Genomic DNA, 22,516 nt, shown 5'->3' with positions numbered 1-22,516 from the left:
GTGTGACTGAACACACCCTAGGGTCATCCAAAAGCTAAACCCTCCTCCCAAGTTGTACAAAAACGAGAAGTTCCTGGGTGGAGGCTCAGCCCACAGAGAACTCGCTGGATCAGAGGAACAAGTTACAGGGTCTAGGAAGGCAGAGAAGTCAATTCATTTGCCAAGAGCATCTAGCCAAATTCCTTGCTTTAAAGGTGAACATCCGAGTCCCTGAGGGGGGATGTGACTTGTTCAAGGTCATACGTCAGAGTTGGCCATGGAGGTGGGCCTAGAAACCTGGCCTCAGGAGTCCTGTCCTGGGCCCTTCCTGTCATACCACAAGATGGAATAAACTAAGGCAAATGGGTGTCTTGAGTATCTGACCTAACAAGGAAACTCAAAAATCCTATGTCTGAATTAATGGGCCAAATGTCTCCACTCTCTCTGTTACTGTGGCCATCAAGAACCCGCTGGGAAACTACACTACGCTGGCACAGGGGGGAAGGAGACAGGACACGCTCCTTTCCTTTCTTCCTTCCTTCCTCCCTGCAGGTCCTGCTGCTCACGGCTCAACCTCACCCTCCCCGCACCACCAGGGGGCCCAGCATGCCACGCGAAGCAGCCTCTTGTACTTCCGGGGCCCCTGGGGGCCCCTGGGGCTCCAGCATCCACACCCTGCAGGTCCCGCCTGTGGTCCTGTGGGCTGCAGCCACCAGGGGGCCCCACAACCTCTCCAGCTCATGACCTCATCTCCACTGCTGGACACCCAGGTGAATGGGACCCTCAGGCCACACCCCACCTTCCTCTGTGCGCTCACCAGCCCTGGGCTGGGGAGTCCACGGTCACGGTCACGGTCACACTACAGAGAGACACTGTAGGATCTCATTCTGGGGGTGGGGACTTTGGAAAAGAGGAAAAACCGGAAGGGAAGGTTTAGTTAGATTTCTTAAAGATTTACCGCACTGTCAGGCAGTGTCACGATGCCTCTCTGGGGTTCGAGCCCCAGTGAGAAAGATGAGGGATGGTGGCAGCAAAGCAGCCCCACTCTCCCCACCCCACCCCACCCCCCGACACCCACCATCCTCGTCCTCCTCATCGTCGTCCAGCCCCTCCACATAGCCCTCGGCGTCTGAGTCGGGGGCCTCCTTGTCATCCCGGTCGTAGCCGTCGAGATACGTGAGCTGTGGGAGGAGCTTGAACACGTTTTCTCGGTAGTCGTTCAGGTTGGTCACCTCACAATTGAAAAGGTCTAAGCTCTTGAGGTTTTCTAACTTTTTCTGCAAGCAGAAACATGAAGTCGACAGTGAATGATCTGTGGGAGGGCGGGAGGGCAGGGGGGAAGCAGGAGGGGGGACTGAGCCAGGTGGGAGGAAACAGCTTTGCTCTGCCCAGCCCCGTCACCCTGGTTGGTGGGCCTCAGTTCCTTCACCTGGAAAATGGGAGGGCGCACTTTAGGGCCTTTGAAGCTCCATCCAAGGCCAACACATTTAGTCTGCAAATACAGCTTTGGCCGTGTCAGTGACCAGCTTCAAATTAACCTGGGACTCCCTGGGGCTCCAGCCAAGAGCTTTGCGGCTGCCCCTGTGACGAAGGAGCCAGAGGGGAACGAAAAAGGCGCCACGAACAAAGAGACTCCTGATGTGTCTATTACTAATGATGGTGTGGATGACGGCCATTCACATAGCACACTAGGTATTAACTCAGTTTATCCTCACAGCCCCGATAAGGAAGAAGTGATTACTAATGTTCAGTTGCTCTCAAGATCTCAGGAGCGAGAAGTCATTCTCAGCAGGTCAAGGGCAGGGAAGGAGTCTGGGCTGTGGTCTGGGTGGGCGAGCCCAACACCCTCCCCCAGCCTGAGGAGGTGAGCGTAAAGCATCAATCACATTGATAACCAGGGAAGGAGAAGCTCCAAAAACATGTGTGGTCTGTGCAGGGAGAATAGGGTGTGTCTGTCTGTCTGTCTAGGTCAGACCTTTCATCGTAAGCCGAATCACAATGTTTTATATACACATACGCTTGGCCTCTACACCTGCCTCCCAAAATACACATATACAGAACTTCAAAGATCTTCCTATGAAATCACGAAATCAAGGCTTCCAGGTAGATCCAAATAGTTTTGCTTTTCCCTAGGTTGGTGGAAGACCTAAAAAGAAGTTCTGTGGGACGCATATACTCGTAGTTGACTCCACGCCACAGCGGGCAAAGTCAGAGCTTGGGAAAGATGTGCCGGCTTCTGGTTCTGCCGTTCTGGCCCATCAACCTGCCCCTTGAGCGTCCACAGAGGACAGGGAGTGCCTTTTGGACAAGAACCCTACAAACCCGAACTGAGGGATGCCCCAATTTCTACTCTGTAAACCTAGAAAGTGTGGCAAACTTGGCAAAATACCCTCATGACCTTTCCCTGACTCTAAGGTGGATGGCTTGTGAGAGGGTTCTTACGTGTATGTTCGCAATAAGAATGCTTATTTAACGTGGTAGTATTTCCGTATGTCAAGAAAGCTATTAGTCAAGGACAGCTGAAATCAAGGGAACACACTCACTCAGATCCAGGTAATGGAGAAATTGTTATTGTGACCATGCCTTGTCCCTTTCTGGTGAGTAAACCCATGAAGTTTGGGGTGTGTTCAGCTCTATGGAAATGAACAGGAGCCAGAAACACGGCCCACGTCTCTGAGGCCCTGGTCACTATCACACCAAGGACTAGAGACCATGGCTCAGTCGCTCTCTGCCCCTCAGAGCAAGGCCTGCATCGAGGCTCTTGCCCCATGCCATTCTGGGCCATCCAGGGGGCCATCCCACCATTTGGGGGTACCAGCCTCAGGCCAGCAATCCAAGGAGAAAACAGGTGGGCCACTCCCAGGGGCAGCTTAATTCTTGGGTGGCTCCTCCCTCCCCAACGAGGGACTATGAACCAAGCTCAGGTTCCCACAGCTGAGCAGAAACTGTACGAAGAAAAGCACTGGACCAGAAGTTGAGGCCAGGGTCCTACCCCACCCCGGCCCCCTGACTACCCACTCTGGCAGTGTGAACTTGCTCAAGCCATTTAACTTCGCTAGGCTTCAGCTTCTCTGCGGACAAGGCAGAAATAGTAGCTCCAAGTTGATCTCATAGCACACGAGGGTCAAATAAAGTAAAAGAAGTGAGAAGAAGAAAAGAAAAGACAAAGAAAAAGAAAAAGAAAGGAAAGGAAAGGAAAGAAAAGAAAGGAAAAGAAAGGAAAAGGAAAAGGAAAAGGAAAAGGGAAAGGAAAGGAAAGGAAAGGAAAGGAAAGAAAAGAAAAGAAAAGAAAAGAAAAGAAAAGAAAAGAAAAGAAAAGGAAAAGGGAAAGGAAAAGGAAAAGAAAGAAAAGAAAAGAAAAAAGAGAAAAGAAACAAACCCCAAACATTCTACAAACGCAAAAGTAGTATTCCCTGATATCAACTCCTCCCCCCTCCCGCCCCGAGGAGAGGGAAGGACCCGAGGACCCGAAAGACTCACCAGTGGCTCTATTGTGCTGAGGTCTTTAATTTTGTTGCCACTTAAATTTAGATGCGTGAGGTTCGGACACTTTTCTGCCAATACTTCCAGGCCCCCTGAGATTCTGTTATCGCTTAGTTCAAGCTAAACAGGGCAGGGAGGGGAAAAGCAGAAAGAGCTCTTAACACGAAGGCGGAGGGCCCAGGGTGCCCAGCCCTCAAAGTCGTCTGAGGGCCTCGACCACGGGCGTGTCGGCGCATGCGGCCGCCTCACCTTCGCTCGCGCCCCCTCAACACCAAGCAACGAGCGACCCTCTCCCCTCCTCCCCATGCACACTCCTAGACTCTATTTACCTTCTTAAGTTTGTTTAACTTTGGTAAGTTTGCGACTGAGGTGAGGCCTACGTTGATTGTACTTAAGAACTCCAGTTCTTCAAATTCATCTGTGAGGCCCTCGATTTTGCCTTCGATTGACCGGCAGTTGTCCAGGACGAGCTCTTTCACCTGCAAAGGGAAGGCCAGCGGGCGGTCAGACCCAAAGAGCAGTCAGTCCGTCCTACACTGCAGGCTGCACCTCCTCTGTCTCTTCAGGGGCATCGTGCGGCCAGCACCCACCCGGGTCCTCCTGCCGTCTGCGGTCCTGAGGGGAAGGACGGAGGGGGTGGGCACACGCTCCGGGCATGGTGGTCTCGTTCCAACGCCACGGCCACACTTCTCCAAAACTCCCCTTAAAAATAAGCCGCCACAGTCCCCAGCTTCCCACCAGCACCAGCCACACCGTCAGATCCCCACCGCCCTCCTCCCAGGCCCTGTGGCCTCAGCCTGCCCACCTCCCACGGCCAGCTACTTCCCCTCCTTCTGCCTCCGTGTGCCTGTGACCCTCGGTGTGTGGACGGGGCCCAAGACACACACGTACGCCACCCTCACCAGCTCACCGGCCAGAGCCTGCCCACCCGTCACCACAGTCACCCACTTGGCCTGGCCCCTGGTAGGGGCCGCAGACTACGGAGCCCCCCACTCTCCGTTCTCTAGACCAGCCCCGTGCAACAGAACCTCCTGCAACGATGGATGCCTCCTGCTCTGGCCAAGAGACGAGGAGCTAGCCGAGGGTGGCCACTGAGCACCTGTGACCCGGCTGGTGAGACTGAGGAACTGAGTTTTCACTTTCATTTTCCTTAATTTAAATGTAAAAAGATACTTAGAATTACCATACGGGATAGTGCATCTCTAGACCCTGCTCTTCCGGGTCCTGAGCATAGATGTGAAAGGAAAAGAATGGAAATCCGCAACCCTAGGACGGCCCCGTAATGCATGCTGAGGTCGTCGAAGTACAAAAAGTCAGTCTTTGGAAGCACCTCTGTGACCCTGTCTGGCCCTTCTTTAAAACTCCCTGGAGGCAATTTTGCCGCTGGAGTTCTTAGATTCTCTTCTTTTCTCTTCTTACTCCAATCTGGGTCCAAATCCTTTATTTCTGATGACGCAGAAAGACGAGTTTGGCTCAGGTCATGATCTCATGGTTTGTGAGTTTGAGCCCCACCTCAGGCTCTCTGCTGTCAGTGTGGAGCCTGCTTGGGATTCTCTCTCTCTTCCTCTCTCTCTGCCCCTTCCCCGCTCTCTCTCTCAAAATAAATAAATGAACTTTCAAAACACCCCCCCCCCCAAAAAAAAACTGAGTTCCTTTATTTAAAAAAAAAAAAAAAAGACTCATGAAAAGCAACTTCTCATTAGGTGGTTAAAAGGTAGATTTGGCTGAAGGGAAGATTCCAGGCTCCAGTACAGACGGTGGGGAGACAAGCTGAGGAACACATCAAGCCCCAGGCCTCAACGTCTCTGGGGAGTCAGCAAGGGAAGCCAGGGTACCCAGACCTCCAGGAGGATGCCCCGGTGACCCACTCCTGCCCCAGCAGTCTGGCTGCTCCTTCGCCACCCAGGGCTGGCAGGCACCTTAAAGGTAACTCTTCCTGGCTGCATCTGGTGCTGGACACAACATCCCACCTGTCTGCTCCCCACAGCCTCAAGGAAACACACATCACCATCTCGGGATCTGCTGCCCCCCTAGGACTTCCCCCTACAGGTTCTGATTGGTCACGGATGGTTCAGACAGTACGATCTAGTTCTTCCAAATGGCAGTCCCACACTGTCCGAAGGGTCATGCCAGCCCCTCAGAGCCTTTTCTTCTCCTGGACAAGCAGATGGCCTTCTGTTCTAACCAGCGCCTGTCCAGAGCTCCTCCGGCCCCCTGAGCAGGCCAATTTGCTTAGACCTTCCTGCCGGGCCCAGGATGACCGGCTTGCCACAGTCCTCCAATCCTCCCTCCTGCTCAGGCGTCTCGAGGCCAAGCAGAAACCTGGGGGGACAGAATCGACAGTGGGCCTGCTGGGCCCCTTCTCAGCCCACCCTTGTCAGCGGGCAGACCAGGGGCGCTCGGGGCACATCTGGACTGCAGAGCCCCCACAGTTACCCTGCTTTCTTCTTCCCTGGCAGACAGAGGTGGTGTGCCTAGCCCAGCGACAGTGGCAATCTGCCAGGAAGGGCAAAGCCAGGCACAGGAGCTCCTTCCCAGAGCTGACCCGTTCTGGGCCTAGGCAATGGCCGCCAAGTCCTGCCTTTCCCCTCGGATCTGGGATGGGAGAAGTTAAATCCTTTTCCACTCCCTCAGTCCCCAGGAGAGGCCAGATGTCCAGGTCAAGCCACCTTCTCAAGGTCACTGGCAAGAGTGCCTGGGAATAAATCCTGAGAGGCCTTCTGCCCTAGGGCAGGAAATCAGCGTAGAGCCAGGAAGCCAGGCCTTAGGGGAGCAGGGCAAACGGAGGGAGGTTCACAGCTCCGGGGAAGGGGGTAGGCCCACCTCCTTCATCTGCACCAAACTCTGGAGCCACAAGGCCTGCGGTCTTCGGAAGGCGCTGCAGATTCTTGGAGCTCCACCAGAGAAAGACAAATACGAGCAGGGATTCCAGTCCACCCTCAAAGATTTCAGACATGTGGTTTTTCCAGATGGGTCAAGGGCTTCTCCTCTTAACGACCATTTGCCAAGGAAAAGAAAGCCTTAGAGATGGGGGTGGTGGGGCTGGGAGTCAGGGGAATTCCTCCCGGAAGTCAGCCTCTTTTCCAGAGAGGCACGGCGCTGCCTGGGAATTCTACGGACAGGCACGGGGTCCCAGTCCCGGCACCCCACACGACCGCCAACTGGGGGCCATTCCTCCCGGGGGATGATATGCAAGCAGCTACCACTAATGTTTTTATTAATAGGAACCATCGGATCTTTCCAGAGCCTGCACAGACCCCTTTGAAGTGCTTTGCTGGCACCAGCTGGTTCACTGGTGGGAATGGGATTTTCCCATTCCACAGCCACATCAGAACCACCTATCCTAATGGCCCCTGGAATGGACATAAGACCCCATGCAGTGAACCAAGGTGGTCAGTGTTGGCTCCCGACTGGTCCTCAGATGTTCCCAAATATGAGGCGCGCTCTCCCAGACTCCCCCAACTCAACCCTATAAGCTCTCCTGAAGCCCCTTCCAACAGGTCCACCAGCAGGGTGGGGACCGCTCCTGGCAGTCCCCGCCCTGGTTACACTTCCTTCGTAACCAAAACAAAATCCAAGCCAGCCCTCCTTCAGATGACACTGCGATTAGGGAGCAAGGATGTGGAGAGGGGCTGGGGGACCTGGCACCCTGCTCTTGCCAAGCGGGAAGAGGCTGCTTCCAGCCGCTTGGGCAAGTCTATGCCCTCTGGAGTGCCAGCAGTGGCCAGTTATAGGTCAGGTCTGCGGGGCCTCTGGGACCACCACTGGTTTCTGCGTTTCCTTCCTGGCAAGAGTTTCGGCAGTGTTTGGGGTGAGATCAAAGATGTGAGAGAAGGGCAAGGTTCAGACACTGCGGCTGCTGATATCACCAAAAAGCCCAAAAACCACGAGGGGGAAACCCACTGCTGCTTTGGGGAGTGACTGTCGCTTTGGGGATGGCAGGTAAGCCGCCTGTGAAGTCCCTGAAAGTGACCAAACAGGAAAAAAACAAAAACACCGGCCCAAGAGGTGATCTGAAGTCATTCCACACACGTCCCCCGGGTCCCCCTGGGTCCACAGAGGGTGGCCCTTTCCTAGAGCTCCAGGACAGACTCCCACATTTGCAAACCTCTAACCAGCCCCAGCGCTCCTCAAATCCACTCTGAGCTCCTGATCCAATTCCAACCCACTTCCTCCCGTCTCTGTGCGGTGGCCGCCACTCCAAGCCCTTCCAGGCAGAGAACATATCCCTGTTACATCCAGGGTGTGTTCGCCTTAAAAAAGAAAAAAAAAAAAAAAAAAATTAAGGTCCACTTCCCCCTGCCAAATCCTGGGTGTGAGCTAAGTGCAAAGTTAAAATTAAACTGGAAATTTGTACTTTGGGTTGAGACTCTCTCCCAAGCTTCACTGGCCCTTTAAAAATATCTGAATGTGGTTGCTCTCTAGCCCAACAACTGGCTTACTCTGCTGGTAGCAGAAGCTTTTCAAACACCCATGGACAAAACTACACAGGATTCTAGGCTTCACTCCTCAGGTGTCAACACCCAAGAGGAGTCTGCATGTTCACACTCAGCCCTCGAGAGAGGTCAGTCGGGAGGCCACTGAAGCTTCCCAAGAAATCAGACTGTCCGGCTCCAGCATTTCCTGAAAAACTTGTCCCCAAAGCAAGGACACAGCAATCATTTCTCACCAATGGGAGCTGAAACGTCCGTGCTAAACACAAACACATTATTACTCTAAGGAACAACCCGTTGCTTGTTTCAAAACTGTGAAATCTTGTCTTCACAGCTCTCTCAAATGTGACCATTTCCTCTCTATTCTCTACACCGCAGTCCTGATCACAGTCATCGAAGTCACTCTAAGTCCGATTCTGCCTCCCAGCGGGGTCTCTGTGACAGCGGGGGGTGCACTGGACTACACGAACAGGTCAAGGACCTGGCTGGCTGAGGACCCTGACTCTGTCCCTGAGGGCTGGGCTCTGCCTCTGCGGAAAGAGGAGAATGGGATCTGTTTAACTTGTGAAGTACAAACCCCGGCCTAGAACACATTCCTTGTGTGTGTGTGTGCGTGTGTGTGTGTGTGTGTGTGTGTGTGTATGTTTGGCGGGGGAGGGACGGGGGGGCTCCAAGTTCCTACACTGACTTAAGTGGGCCCTCCACTCTGACCTCTCCTCAATCTCACCCTTGCATCACAAATCGAGTTCAGGCCCCCCCCCCGCCCTCCCCAGGAAACCTTCCCCACACCCAGCTCTGAGCATCCCAGGGCACTGAGGGCAGCTGCCACATGAATCATTTAATCGTGTATTAAGCATCCGATCCTCCTAGAGGTCAGGGACTGTCCTTCCCCGTAATCAGCCTAGCGGGGAGCGGACACCAGAGCAACTGCTTAACAAATGTCCTGCTTACCGTGCCAGGCACAGCACTAGGTGCCGGGAGTACAGAGTGAGTCAAACTTACAGTGTCGCGGGTCCCCTATACACTGAATGAACCCGACCTCTTACAAACAACGTTTTCCACGAGCCTTGTGTCCCCCAGGAGGCAGGCCAGCTGCGTACGCTCCTTTTGACCTGACCCAGTGCTCTGCACGCCAATCTCTTGCCTATTAAAAAAACCTCCCTCCACCAAGGGTGCTCCTATGACACTGTTCACCTGGGTAAATGCTGAGGGGACTCAGAGGCAACGGTGAGCCAGTGAGCCGCAGCGGGGTCCCTGCCAGCAAGAGGTGTGGTGGCGGCTGGGAGGAGGCAGACGGCTGGTAAATAACCTCAGAGCAGCGTGCCAGGTAGCAGACCGAAGGCTGGGACAGAGTGCATTCTTCAAATGCCTCTGCCCCAGACGGGACAGGCATGTTAAAGGAAGACAGGAGGGACCCAAGAAAGGGGATGTACTATATCAAAGCCAGGACTGGCTATATCGTCGGCAGGGCTTCGTGCAAAATGAAAACATGAGCCCTCTTGGTCAAAAATTATTAAGAACTCCAAACCCGCGACAGCAGCGCATTGAGCCCAAGGGAGGGCCCTCCTAAGCACAGGTCACATGCCCGTGATCAGCTGGCCCTGATTTAAATGGACAGCTTGGGCCTAAAACAGAGCCCTCTGAAGGCCAGAGCCAGAGAGAAGGAAGCTTTAGTGAGAACAGCTCTTTATTTTCCCAGCACTTCCGGAGGCAACGTGGAGAGGTGGACAGAAGGCAGGCTCTGGAGTCAGAGAGACTTGGCTCAAGTCCACATTCTCCACTTGCTAGCTCATCTCACCTCCCCTGAGCTTCCGCTTCCTCCAGTGACAACAGTGCCCATCACCTAGGGCTGGATTAAGTGAAATAATGAATGCACTTAGAGCATTCCCAGTTTGGAAAAAGCCACTTGCCTTCTCCGTGATCCACAAGCCACCTTTACCACGGTGTCCACAGCCATGCCACAAGAATGGGAACAAAGGCAAGCCGCCACATCTGAGCCACCAAAGCTGTCTCTCATGGAATGCACGAAGCCTCTTAACATTCTGGAGAACTAAGGTAGTAGGCCCAAAATATACCCCTCTCGACCTTACATCTACACCTCTCGTTTTTGGCCTTGTTTTCCCCCACTGGCCTCGAGTCTCGATTTTCTTTTCTTTCCCTGAGCAAGAATGCAACACATATTTGTAGCTTTGGTCTTTACCTGTCCGTCCCTGACCAATTTAGTTTTCAGGTTCCAGTCTTGCACAGAAGACGAGACTCAAATCAAATTGACCCCGCATTTTTTTGGTGCTCGTGGGTTTTAAATAGGTCAGCTTTTAAATGGGCCATCCCCCGCTGCAGATCCCATTTCTGGCTAGAAGGCCAAACTCTAGTTCGGCTTAACAGTCTTGTGCGGCAAGACCTGCCAAAACCCAGTCAGGTTCCATGGAGGGGAAAGTCAGGCTCTGGGAGAAAAGTCAGACATTTCGAAAGCTGGAAAGGCCTTTGGGATCATCTAGGTCAGTGGCTTTCTGACCACAACCCACAGTAAAAATATATTTATACCCTGGCTCAGTGCACACATGTCCTGTGTATACAAGACATGCACACCGAAACGAAACGTACCCTATTACAATTACTGCTTTCTGTTACATTAAAGAAAAAAAAAAATTTTAATGCGATTTTTTAATGCGACCCACCGTTTGTAAAATGCTGGTCAAGTTTAGCCCTCTTTTTTTCCAGAGGAAAGAGCAAGGTCCAGAGTTGGCCCAGAGTCCAGGAACCGTGAGCTGGGTGATTCTTCTGTCAAGCTACCCCATACCACCCCTCTGAGCAGAAATCAGAGGCCCCAGACTGGGGAATCATCCACATAGCTTTCGAATTTCTGCTAACAGGAGGATATTCTGCAGCCTCAGTGGTAGCCAAGACCCTGGCCTCCACACCTTAAAGATCTTTTAAAATCTTAACTTAAGGGGCAGGGTCCCAACACTACCTTAAAACCAAAAAAAAAAAAAAAAAAAATCTCTCCAAGAAAAAAAAGCATCTGAGTGTCTGGATTTTGTTTGTTTCCTACAATAGAGCTCTGAAGGCACGGGTGGGAGCACATGGCCGCGGGAAGTCGGTGACGCCATCCTTATTATTTTAGGGAACCGTGGAACGCAAGCCGAGGCGCGCTGCAGCGGTAATTAAGCTGTCGGCCAGGGCCCGGGTAATAGGCTAAGCGCCGGCTGGGGGAGGGCCCGCATTAACATAAACCCTGTGACTGGCTCCTGCTCCGCCTGGAACCGGCTCCCTACCTCCTCCAGCGGGTGCGGGGAGGTCTCGGTTTCTGCCTCGGAGACAGAGAGGAGCTGGTTCCACTGCGGATGCTTCCTCCAGCCAGAAGGACAGACTCGCAGTAACCGGAGGCGGGCGGGGATGGCTGTTGTAGGACCTGGGCTTCCGGCTTGTGGCATGGGCCCGCTTGGCGCGAGTGAGCCCCCGGCACAGCCGGGCCTCCTCCCTGATATTTGGGCCCTGGCTTTCCTCCCCTAACACCTCATTCCTCCCTCCGGGGCCAGTCTACATTCTACTCCCCTTCAAGACTTGTCAGTTACACTTCCCTGACCGCCCAGCCCCTGCCCTAGCCCTGTCCGCCTTAAGAGTATGGAAAGCAAAGTATTCCCAGAGCAGCAGAAAATAGGGCCAGAAGGCTGTTTGGACCCAGGACGTGGGGAGGGGGTGTCTTGGTCTGACTTTGCTGGGGGAAGGCAGTGTAGTGGGAACAGGGAGAGATGAGGTCTTGGCTCCGGTGGATGATGCGATTGGTTGGCAACCTAGCAGGCTACATCTTCTCTCCATGGTTGTCCCTTCCCACCTTTATTGGGTACTGGATGAAGCAGGAGTTTGAAACTGGTCCCAGAAGGTGGTATCTGAATGGTGACCAGAAGGAGGAAAGAGGGACAAGAAGCATGAGGGTGCTGATCAGGCAGTCAGATGACCTGGACCCTGGTGCCCACCTTGCCAGGGACTTGCTGTGTGCCTTGGGGGAGAGCCACATCCCTCTCTGGGTTTCTGCCAGCCCCCTAATTCACACACTGGACAATGGAGCCTGAGCACAGAGAGGAGATCCTTTCTAGCTCCAAAATTCTGTGGGTCCATCTACTTTTAGTCCCACTCACATCCAAACTCAGCCTCTGTTCCTCCAAAAGGAAGTGAGAGATTTCATGGACCAAAAGAGCTCAGGAGTCATCACTGAGGGACGCCAGAAAGGAAATTTGGGGCCCCAGGCAATTAATGAAACACAAAAATCAATCGTGTAGTCTCTTAAAACACACCAGGGTCACAAAAACAGCCCCCAGAGGCCCAGGGTGCTGGGTTCCAAATGCAGCAGTCTGGCATCGTCCCATCTGATGTCTGCCTTTTCCCAGGGCAGCAGGGAGCAGGCACCTCAGCTCACGGGGTCCTATTCCCTGCTCAACAATGCTGCGGTTCATAAAAAAACCACACTGTTCACAATGATCTTATTAAATAGCCACAGCACTGGCCCCACGCAACAGAAAAGCCATGAGGAGATTGAAGGGGAAGGCCCAGAGAGCAGAGGGGTAAATCCTGACCAATCTCCTAAAACGCTGCTCTGATCATGTCCTATCACGTCCCGTCACCCCTGGTCCACAGACTTTCATGGCCACAGGGACTGCAAAGCCGTTGAAGGATTCCCAGCCCCCCAGCCATCAGCGCTCCTGGACCAAAAACCCTGTGCCTCTTCCCAAGGCAGCTTGTCCCCACCTCACCTCTCTGCCAGCCTCCCTGCCCTGCAGCAAACACGGTGGCACCACCTGGCATTTCTTCCCTATATGACAGTTTACAAAGTGCTTCCCCAGGCATCACTGCATTGAATCCTCAGACAACCGGAATTCTACTCATCCTACTCGTCTCCCAGGGAAAGTGCTCCTTCCACCAGGGTCCTCTGAGAGCTGCTGCTCGGCCACAGAGGGCATCTGGCAGTTCTTCTTCCTGTGATCTTTTCTCCAAACACAAGCTTACCAAGGGCTGAGGTCTCAGTGTTCCCCGCTGGTGCCCTGCCCAGAGGGGCTGGCTTTCAGTAAATACTTGCTAAATGGTCAAACCGGAATGGGTCACTGAAGCTAGAGCAAAGAATGGAGTGGGGGGGGGGGGGGGGGGGCGGGTGGCGATGGCTCTGAAGAATCTTCTAGATTCTAAAAAGCTAACTAATCCCTAATTCACTTTCCTTTTTTTAAATTTTATTATTACGTTTATTTATTTTGAGAGAGACAGAGTGTGAGTGGGGGAGGGGCAGAGAGAGACAGAGACACAGAATCTGAAGGCTCTGAGAATCTCCAGGCTCTGAGCTGCCAGCACAGAGCCCGACGTGGGGCTCGAACCCATGAGTGAGATCATGACCTGAGTCGAAGTCGGACACTCAACCAACTGACTGAACCACCCAGGCGCCTCCCTAATTCACTCTCTTTAAAAAAAACTTTTTTTCTTAAGGTTTATCCATTTTTCAGAGACAGAGAGACAGAGCATGAGCGGGGGAGGCACAGAGAGAGAGGGAGACACAGAATCTGAAACAGGCTCCAGGCTCTGAGTTGTCAGCACAGAGCCCGACACGGGGCTCGAACTCACAGACCGCGAGATCATGACCTGAGCTGAAGTCGGACACTTAACCGACTGAGCCACCAAGGCGTCCCCCCTAATTCACTTTCTGAAGCAAACCATCCCATTAGTTCCACTCCTAGACAAATCAACAAGCATGGCTTCCTGGGCCCTCTGTCCCAGCTGCCTGATGTGGTTGATGTGGACTTCTGAAATCAGATTCAGGGACTGTCAGCCTGGCTGGGGTCACCTGTGGACAGCAGGGACAGTCTGATGTGGAAATGCCACTGGAGTCCTCAGGTCAGCAGAGTCCAAAAAGAGGGCCCAGTGTGGACCTTGACTGCTACCCACTCCCTGTAGACCCCCAAGTGGAAGAATGGTCTGCAAAACAAAAGTTAATTCACTTCCTCAGATCCATGAGCTGGCAGGTCAACCCTCTGCCCAGCCCAGCCCAGCAGCACAGCCCATCTGAGAAGACACCTCACTACCCAGACTCAGACTCAGAGGCTGGGAAGCATCCCACAGCCTCTGGACGTGCCTCAGCCAAATATGCAGCTGGCTATTAAAAAGTACATCACAGAACCAAAGGACCCCATCATCACCACCTCTAGGGAACCACCGATCCTCTCCAGCTCCTCAGGCAACTGATGAAGCTCTGTGAAAACCAACCCAGTGACTCACCCAAGGTCACACAGCCCATTATGGAATCAGACCTTGGGCTGTTCTCAATTCTCCCATACCCTAAAGCACAGGCCTCTCCGTGATGAACTCCTGGAAGCAAGAGGAAACAAAGGAGGAAAAAGAAAACAGCTGTGAGGAAAAGAGCCCCATGCCTGAACCTGGCCCTCCTCCCTCCCTCCCTCCCGCCTCCACACACACACACACACACACACACACACACACACACACACACCCAGCAGGACCCGAAATGCCGAAGAGGCAGAGAAAGGCTCAGTGGCCTCACAGTCGAAACTCTCGACCTTGGCCTCCTTCCCTGCCACCTCTACCCAAAATGACAGTGGCATTGGCAATGACAGAAGCAGAGCAAGTAGTGCGGTGTGGAAGGCCTCATGTCCAACCACCAATAGGAAACCGCTGATTTGGGCAGAAATGGGAACCCATCATGCAGAAGAGCCTAAAGCTGGGGGCTGAAAGTTTTTTCTATCCAAGGCCACAAAGCAAATTAGCCAAGGGTCACACATGAGAAGCAATTTAATCTCCGTTCTTTCTCCTTGAGAAAAATGGGACACGTGCACCTTAGCCTAAGCCTGTAAATGAAAGGCTATGGGTAAAAGTATTTGCAATGGAAATGCTGCGAAGGAAGTGTTAGCTCCCCCTGTCTACTAAGTGGGAGGGCAGGGACGGGAGCAATGGCAGGAGGGAGAGGGAGGGAGGGGGAAGCGAGGGGTGGGCGGGAGATGGAAGGCAGAGGGACAGACAGACACTGAGGAAAAGACACAGGCAGTCAGAGGCGGGAGAAAGGATAAAGTTGAAGGCTCTGCACGTTTTGCTTTACTTCCAGAGTTCCACCCTCTTCACGTGGATTTTGGAGACAGAACTTTATTCATGTTTACTATCTTTTAAAATAGGGCACAGGGTGGGGCGCCTGGGTGGCTCAGTCAGTGGAGTGCCCAACTTCAGCTACGGGCATGATCTTGCAAGTTCATGAGTTCGAGTCCCAGGTCAGGCTCCGTACTTACAGCTCAGCGCCTAGAGCCTGCTTTGGATTCTGTGTCTCCCTCTCTCTCTGCCCCTCCCCTGCTCGCACTCTCTCTCTCTCTCTCTCTCTCTCTCTCTCTCTCTCAAGAATAAACATTAAAAATAAATAAATAAAAATAAAATAAGGTACAGGGGCACCTGGGTGGCTCAGTGGGCAGAGTGTCCGAAATCAGTTCAGGTCATGATCTCATGGTTCTTGAGTTCAAGCCCCGCATCGGGCTGGCTGCTGTCAGCTTAGACCCTGCTTTGGATTTTCTGTGCCTCCCCCACCCCCATCTCTCTGTCCCTTCCCTGCTTGCACTCTCTCTCCCAAAAATACATCTTAAAAAAAATTTTTTTTTTAAATGCCAGAAGCCAAAACCAAAAACAAACCCTTATAACCTTTATGATTCTTGAAGAGTCTGAGAGGGGCTCAAGGACTAGAGACAATGTAAAAGTGAACCGAATGTGTTCTGTCTCCCAGGCGAGGTCATCCCAAGGCTGTGCTGACAGCAACAGGTCAACAAGGACCGAGGCTCCTTGGGCAGGGTCTCTATATACACTCTGCTCCGACGGGACTAAATCTTGAATTCTGAAACTTGAGGCAGAACAAACTTGAGGAAGGCACCCAGGGTGGGAAGGCCCCTGACAACGGTGGCACTGGGAGAACCATCAAAGGGACCGGTGACGTTTTGGCCGGAGGGTGGGGGAGCCTTTCGACAGCCATCTTTTCCCAACTATCTTGAAGGAGTGTCCTGTGCACACAGAAGTGCGTTTATTCCGTGCTCTCCTGTGCTTCGAGAACGAAGATCAGTGTGCAGGAATTACAATGAGGCAGTTTTCGGCCCCATGTAAACTATGAGAGTGTTTAAATCATTACAACTGTCCCAGAAAAGAATAGGCTGCTCTGGAAAAAAAACAAAACAAAACAAAACAAAAAAAACAGTGAGCGGTTTCCCAAAGCATACAAATCAGAGGCCTCTAAGTGACCGTCTGCAGAGGGCTCTAAACAGGGCTGAACAATTATTAAATGGAGTGATATTGTATGATGAAGCGCTGCAGACAGACGAGCCTTGGGTCTTTTCGCCTTTAAAAAAGAGGCTATGATTTGCTTCTTTCCTCTTTAAAGAAGTGTTACTTGTTTAGGCCACAGGGCAATTTACAATTTACCCGTTCAATACTGTGTATGGAGTATCTATTAGATGCTGGGCACCTGTGCTAGGCAGACGTTAGGGATACCGTGCAAAGCCCAACTTGCCAGGCTTCGTGGGCTCACACATCGGAGGGGACAGGGGTGAGGCAGGAAAGCGATCAATGTAGTCTGTATGTAATATGAACAGATACCATAAAGAGAAAACAGCAGTGGTGGGGAGGGATGCCACTTTCCTATCCAAGGGAGTTTCCAGCGGAGACTTGAAGCCACGGGAAGAGCTTTTCAGGCAGAGGGAGGGAACAGCCAGGGCAGAGACCCTGAGCGGGGAGCATGTGTGGCTCTTCTGGGAAAGAGGATGACAGAATTTGTGGAAGAAGGGAAGGAAAAGAAGAGGAAACGGTGGCAGGAGAAAGGGGTGGCTAGAAGGATGCTGTCACATCCACCCTTACACACGCCTGGGACAGTCTGCACCTAACTTGTGGCAGGGTGGTGGGCTTCACAGGCAGTGGAGGTCCGAACTGTTGGGACCACAGCAAAGGGGGTTAAGACCCAATGTGTGACCGTAAGCCTGAGGTTTCCACTGCCCTTCCATAAAGGCGAACAGTGAAGGAGGCTTACTGAGGACTGTGCTCACCTGACTGTTTCCAGGTAGAGACTGGCCCACACCACACACCTCCGGGAAATCTCCTGTGGCGGAATGTTCTGCTTACGAGTGTTTGGGCTCATGAAGAGCATCAGAGAAAATCTGGTTTAGTTCCAGGCTCTATCACTTAGGAACTGTGTGGCTTTCGTTGGGCAAGACTTCACTGAGACTCCATTTCCTCATCTGTGAAATGGGGAGAATCCCCACCAACCCCACACGTCTCTGAGGGACCAGATGAGGTAAACTGTGCAGTCCTGGACGGTATGAGGAGGAATTTTACACTCAAGTTTCTCACCCAAGACTTCACACTCCGGAGAGCAGAGATGAGGTGTTATGGAGCTCTGACTCCCCCACGCTGCCTTGCACTTAGCTCTCAATTAATGTTTGCTGAACTGAAAAGCATTAAAAATAACCTGGGAAAACATTCTGCCATTTTTTTTTCCTTCCTATTAAACTGCAGCACTTTGCCAGAAAGCTCCAGAACAGTCTCTCTTCACTGTAATCCTCCTGTTTGAGGGAAGAACCAACTGAGTCACACCAGGGCAGGGTGTTCAGAGGACAAACTGCCAGGCATGGGGACAGGAACAAGGCCCAGACCTCGGCAGAGGGCTCCTTGCTCTCTGCATCGCCCTGGCCTTTCTCAAACAGCCAGAGCTGATCCAGGTGGAGGCCACCAACAGAAGGGACTGCAGACCGTCCTAGGACCAGGTCAGTGTCTCCTGGAAAAGCCCACAAAAGTCAGACATACACACAATATACACAACGTGATGAAACCTTGCTCTAATCCAATCACCTCGTTGTTCGGATGGGGAGACGGGTTGTCCGGACAGACAAAATAGCGAGTCCAAAGTGACTTCCATTATTTTTTTTCTTTTTACTTTTTTGAAGAAGTTAACATTCATTCTCATGGTTTCAAAACCAAACAGCAGGGGCGACTGGGTGGCTCAGTCGACTAGGCGACCAGCTCTTGACTTCAGCTCGGGTCATGATCGCACAGTTCATGGATTCGAGCCCCACATCAGGCTCTATGCTGCCAGGGGCGGAGCCTGCTTGGGATTCATTCTTTCTCTCTCTCTCTCTCTCTCTCTCACCCCACATCAGGCTCTATGCTGCCAGGGGCGGAGCCTGCTTGGGATTCATTCTTTCTCTCTCTCTCTCTCTCTCTCTGCCCCTTCCCTGCTCATGTGCTCTGTCTCTTTCTCAAAATAAATACTTAAAAAAAAAAAAAAAGCATAAGATAAACAGTTAATTCTCCCTCCCATCCTGCCTAGTTTACCATCCCACCCATTAAGTATATCCTTCTAGAATTTGTTTACACATACACAAATTCAAAATCTTATTTTTCTCCCCTTTACCCAAAACTAGCATATTATATACTGATCTTTGCCTTTTTTTGTTTTTGTTTTCCATGAAGTTCGTGTAACATAGTACACAAAAACCTTTCTTGTTTCTTATTTGCACCGTTTGGAATGTGCCATCATTTTTCTTAATCGGGCCCTTATTGATGAGTGTTTGGGTCGCTTCCAATCCTTTTCTACATTAATGTTGCAATTCAGATAAACGGGTACATACGTCATTTTGTGCTCGTCCCACTTAGTAACCAAAGAGCTGGAATCAGATCCTACTTCTGACCCACAGAGCAGCTGTCCTGGAGCCTCGGAGTCCTACAATGGAAAGGCTTCACCACTGCACCTGTGTGGACAAGTTACTTCCCCTCTGCTCATTCAACAACGCTTAGAGCCTACCAAAAACGCCAAGATGGCACCGCACCAGGCACCAGGGACCCAATGATAAAGGTGTCCTTGCCCTCTGCCCCCAGATTGGCCAGTCTGGAGGGACAAGCAGAAGGGACTGTTAGGACACATGGGGGCAGTTCGGCGTGCCTTGAGGGCCATCTAACCTCAGGGGGCCAGTTTCCCTGTCTGGTAATGGGTGTCCACATGCATACCTTAGGGGTGTTCTTGAGGATCAAAAAAGTGTTGTTTGCCAAACACCGAGCTGGACACAACGCTTGCAGTAGGTGCTCTGTAAGGGGGCAGCCTGACTCCTTTCCCAGAAGGGGTCCTGCTGATGGCCAGGCTGCAAGGGGTTCCAGGGAAAACACGCTGTCAGGCCCATTCCACAACCTCCTACGCTCTCTTCTTACTCGAGGTCAGAATACGCTGCTGTGCGGTTTTTGAGGCAGCACCTAAGCCCCTAATTGTCTTAGCCTACTTTTACCGGAAAAGAATTTGGTCTTCCCCCACTTTTCAGACCCTCTTTAGTACTCTGAGGCACCCTAGGTAGGCTTCTCATCTGTGCGCCCAGGCCCTCGTGGTTGAAGAATGTCAGAAACACGGAGACGTGCAAATAAGACTGGCACAGAAAGGCAAAGGAAGGCACGTGGAGAGCGGATTTTGATGGGATTTCCCCGACGATGCAAAAAAATCACTTACGGGGAAAAATCCGAAGGAGGGGCACCTGGGCGGCTCAGTTGGTTAAGTGTCCGACTTCGGATCAGGTCGTGATCTCACAGTTCGTGAGTTCGAGACCTGTGTCCGACTCTGTGGAGCCTGCCTGGGATATTCTCTCTTTCCCTCTCTCTCTGCCCTTGGCCTGCATGCTCTGTCTCTCTCTCTCTCAAAATAAATAAATAAACTGAAAAAAAATCCAAGGGAGAAAAATCATTGAACCTCACATTTACTTCATTTACTTTGATGTGTTCCATATCACAATACAATATATATATTTTAAACCAGATATGTTGGCATCATATGTCCATCCTCCTAGGGAAGACAAATGCAGCAGATTTTATAGAAAAGAGAAAGAAATGAAAGTCAGGAATCTAGAGCATTCTCATATTATCAGCAGCCCCAAAGTGGCTGGGAAGATGGGGGAAATCACAGTTAAGATTTGAGGCTATGTGCACAGCTCTGAAGTCAATGACCTGGCTTGGTACCCAAGCACAGCTCCTCAGTAAGATGTGACCTTGAGCTAGTTGCTAAACTAGCTTTCTGAGCCTCAGCTCCCTCATCTGTTAAAGTGGGAATAATCCCACTCAGCTTGTAGCATTTTTTTATACAGATTAAATAAGAACAAATATGGTATCTGGCACACAGCTACTCAACGGTTAAAAGCAAACAAAACACATAAAAAAATACTACATTTTTCTCAATATTTAGTAAAAGGATGAAAACCTAGCTCCTCCTTTTCAGAACCCCAAACCAGAATAGTGGTCATCAAATTTATCCAGCCCCCCTAATACTGGGAAGCCGTTTCCCTAACAGGCTAATTAATGAAGTCTTACTTCACCAAAAGCTCCTTTCAAATTCACGCAGGACACCTTCTTCTAGATGAAAACTATCAGCCAATTAAGGCTCTTCCTGGTCCTTGGGAGAAGACGTGGGTCAGGGCTGGTTCTCTGACCTGATTTTACAGTGTGTTTCTCCCTGAAAGTAAGCCTGGGGGGCGGGGGGCGGGGGGCTCTGAGTCCTGCCTCACCATCTTGGGTCAGAGGTAAGGGCAGGGTCTCCCTAGCCCACCCAAAGGCACCTGGCCTCTCAAACCAGGGTGGGAGGGCTAGATGGAATCCAAAACGTAGCAATGGGACCTTCCAAGAAATTCTGCCATTTCAGAAAGAACACGAAAAATCCCACTTAGGGGTGCCAGGGTGGCTCAGTGGGTTAAGCGTCCGACTTCGGTTCAGGTCATGGTCTCGCGGTCTGTGGGTTCGAGCCCCATGTCCGGCTCTACGCTGACAGCTCAGAGCCCGGAGCCTGCTTCAGATTCTGTGTCTCCCTCTCTCTCTGTTCCTCCCCCACTCGCACTGTATCTCTCAAAAATGAATAAATGTTAAAAAAGAAAGAAAGAAAGCAAGCAAGCAAGCAAGCAGGGAGAGACCAACACCAGGTGGTCAGCCCTTGCCCAGAGGGCTCACTAGTGGTTACAAGATGTGTTTAAACTTTGTGCCCCCCACCCTCTGACTCACACAGCCATAAATGAGAAAATAAATCTGCTATTGTTAGTAAACGCAAATTTGCAAGTACAGATCTTTCAAAGCCGGAGCCTTAAGAGAATAATAAGACCTTCTGGGATGAAAAGGCGGGGGGGGGGGGGGGGGGGGGTCAGCTGGCCTGGGGAAATGACTAACGCTGGTGTGAGCAGAGTACTGGCCACTTATGTTTTGTCCCGCTCTTCTATCACATCATCTTTCCTACTTATCACCTCACGAATCTGCACCTTAACCTCGCTGGGCCTCTACTTGCTCGTCAGCAGGATGATTCGTAGGTACTCTGAGATCAGATACTTTAGGTTCTGGTTCACGGGGGCCAGGTGTCCAGTGTAGGTTACCGAGTGATTGCTCAAATGCCACCTCATCAGAGAGGCTCTCCTGGATCACACACCCCCTTCAGCACAGCTCTGTCTTCTTGGGGCTTAGCACACAGGCATCGTGACTCTTTACCGACCACCTCCCTCAATGGAATGGGAGCACCGCACGGGCAGCGCAGATGAGAAGTTTGTCTAGTTCACTGCTGCATCATGCAGAATGCCTACCCGGTGCACAGTGGTCATTCAATCAATATGTGAAATTGATGCATTGAATGACCCCTCCACAGTATTTGCTATCTGCAGAAATCACCCTCATAACTCTGGTGAACATCAGACGCTAGCCGGCCAAGTGCTGTTTATCACCAGAGACATCTGGGGCCGTCATAAGCCTCCCAGGGCTACTAACGAAGCATCTGCCCGAGACGAGTCTGGTTTGCCAGTACGGTGGGCACCTTGCAGACCAGGATCCCGACCTTGCTGGAGTCTATGGCCCCTGGTCAAACTCAGAGATGCATCTGCACTTCCACTTTAGACACTCCCCTGTGGCCACTCCTGGCAGTGACCACACTGGCCGCTGGGACTGAGGGAAGGTTCCCAAGTGCCTACAGAGGCCAAATGCCTGCCCTGAACCACGTACTCCTTCACTGTTAAGAGGAGAGCATTCCACTTCTGCTGCCACGACCGCAGCTCCTCCACCTCCACCCAGAACAGCAGCCCTAGAGGGAGGGCCCTGCTCTGGGAGAAGCCTCCCGAGACTCACAGAGCGCACCTAAAAGGACAGACACACCAGCTCTACACAGGCACATCTGCAACAGAGCCGCAAACTAGACGGGGGCTAGGAGCACAGCCACTCATCATGGCGGCAGGCCAACCTCTGCAGAGAGGATTCTCCAAGCCTTCCAGACAAAGCTGAGGAGCTGTACCAAAGTGCATGCCTGCCCACCCTTCCCAGGCTGCACCCAGGGTGCACCCGAATCTCCGTAGGGAAAAGGAGACAGGCAGAAGTGGCAGGAATGCCCCGGGTGACTGTGATGGCCAATTCCCGGCCCTCCATATGGAACAGGCCCCTGTGCCAGAACAGACAGATCCTTCCCACAGGCAGCTAGGCGGGAGGCTGGAGACACATGACATCATCACAGAGCCTTCCTGGGGCCCCCAGCTGCAGGGGAGCTGCCCCGGTCTCTGCAAACCCTCAGGTCTCTGCAAACCCTCAACGCCACCCTCAGGCAGGGGGAATAAAGA

At 52.1% G+C, this 22,516-nt stretch overlaps 1 protein-coding gene across 3 annotated transcripts in view; it reads right to left on the bottom strand.

The window, feature by feature from the left end:
• Window positions 1-22,516, bottom strand: part of ANP32A (acidic nuclear phosphoprotein 32 family member A) — a 39,940-nt gene that overhangs the window by 4,374 nt on the left and 13,050 nt on the right. For 2 of the 3 annotated variants that reach the window (XM_047861805.1, XM_047861804.1), the window contains exons 3-6: window positions 6,286-6,451; window positions 3,792-3,941; window positions 3,460-3,582; window positions 1,058-1,256 (exon numbers count right to left, since the gene is read on the bottom strand). In XM_047861805.1, the coding sequence (XP_047717761.1) occupies window positions 1,058-1,256; window positions 3,460-3,582; window positions 3,792-3,941; window positions 6,286-6,451 (638 nt within the window). The remainder of the gene's footprint in view (window positions 1-1,057; window positions 1,257-3,459; window positions 3,583-3,791; window positions 3,942-6,285; window positions 6,452-22,516) is intronic. The other variant, XM_047861806.1, reaches the window with a different exon arrangement.

This window comes from Prionailurus viverrinus, chromosome B3 (genome assembly GCF_022837055.1).
Source record: "Prionailurus viverrinus isolate Anna chromosome B3, UM_Priviv_1.0, whole genome shotgun sequence".
Taxonomy (NCBI): domain Eukaryota; kingdom Metazoa; phylum Chordata; class Mammalia; order Carnivora; family Felidae; genus Prionailurus; species Prionailurus viverrinus.
This window is presented reverse-complemented; position numbering and strand designations above follow the sequence as displayed.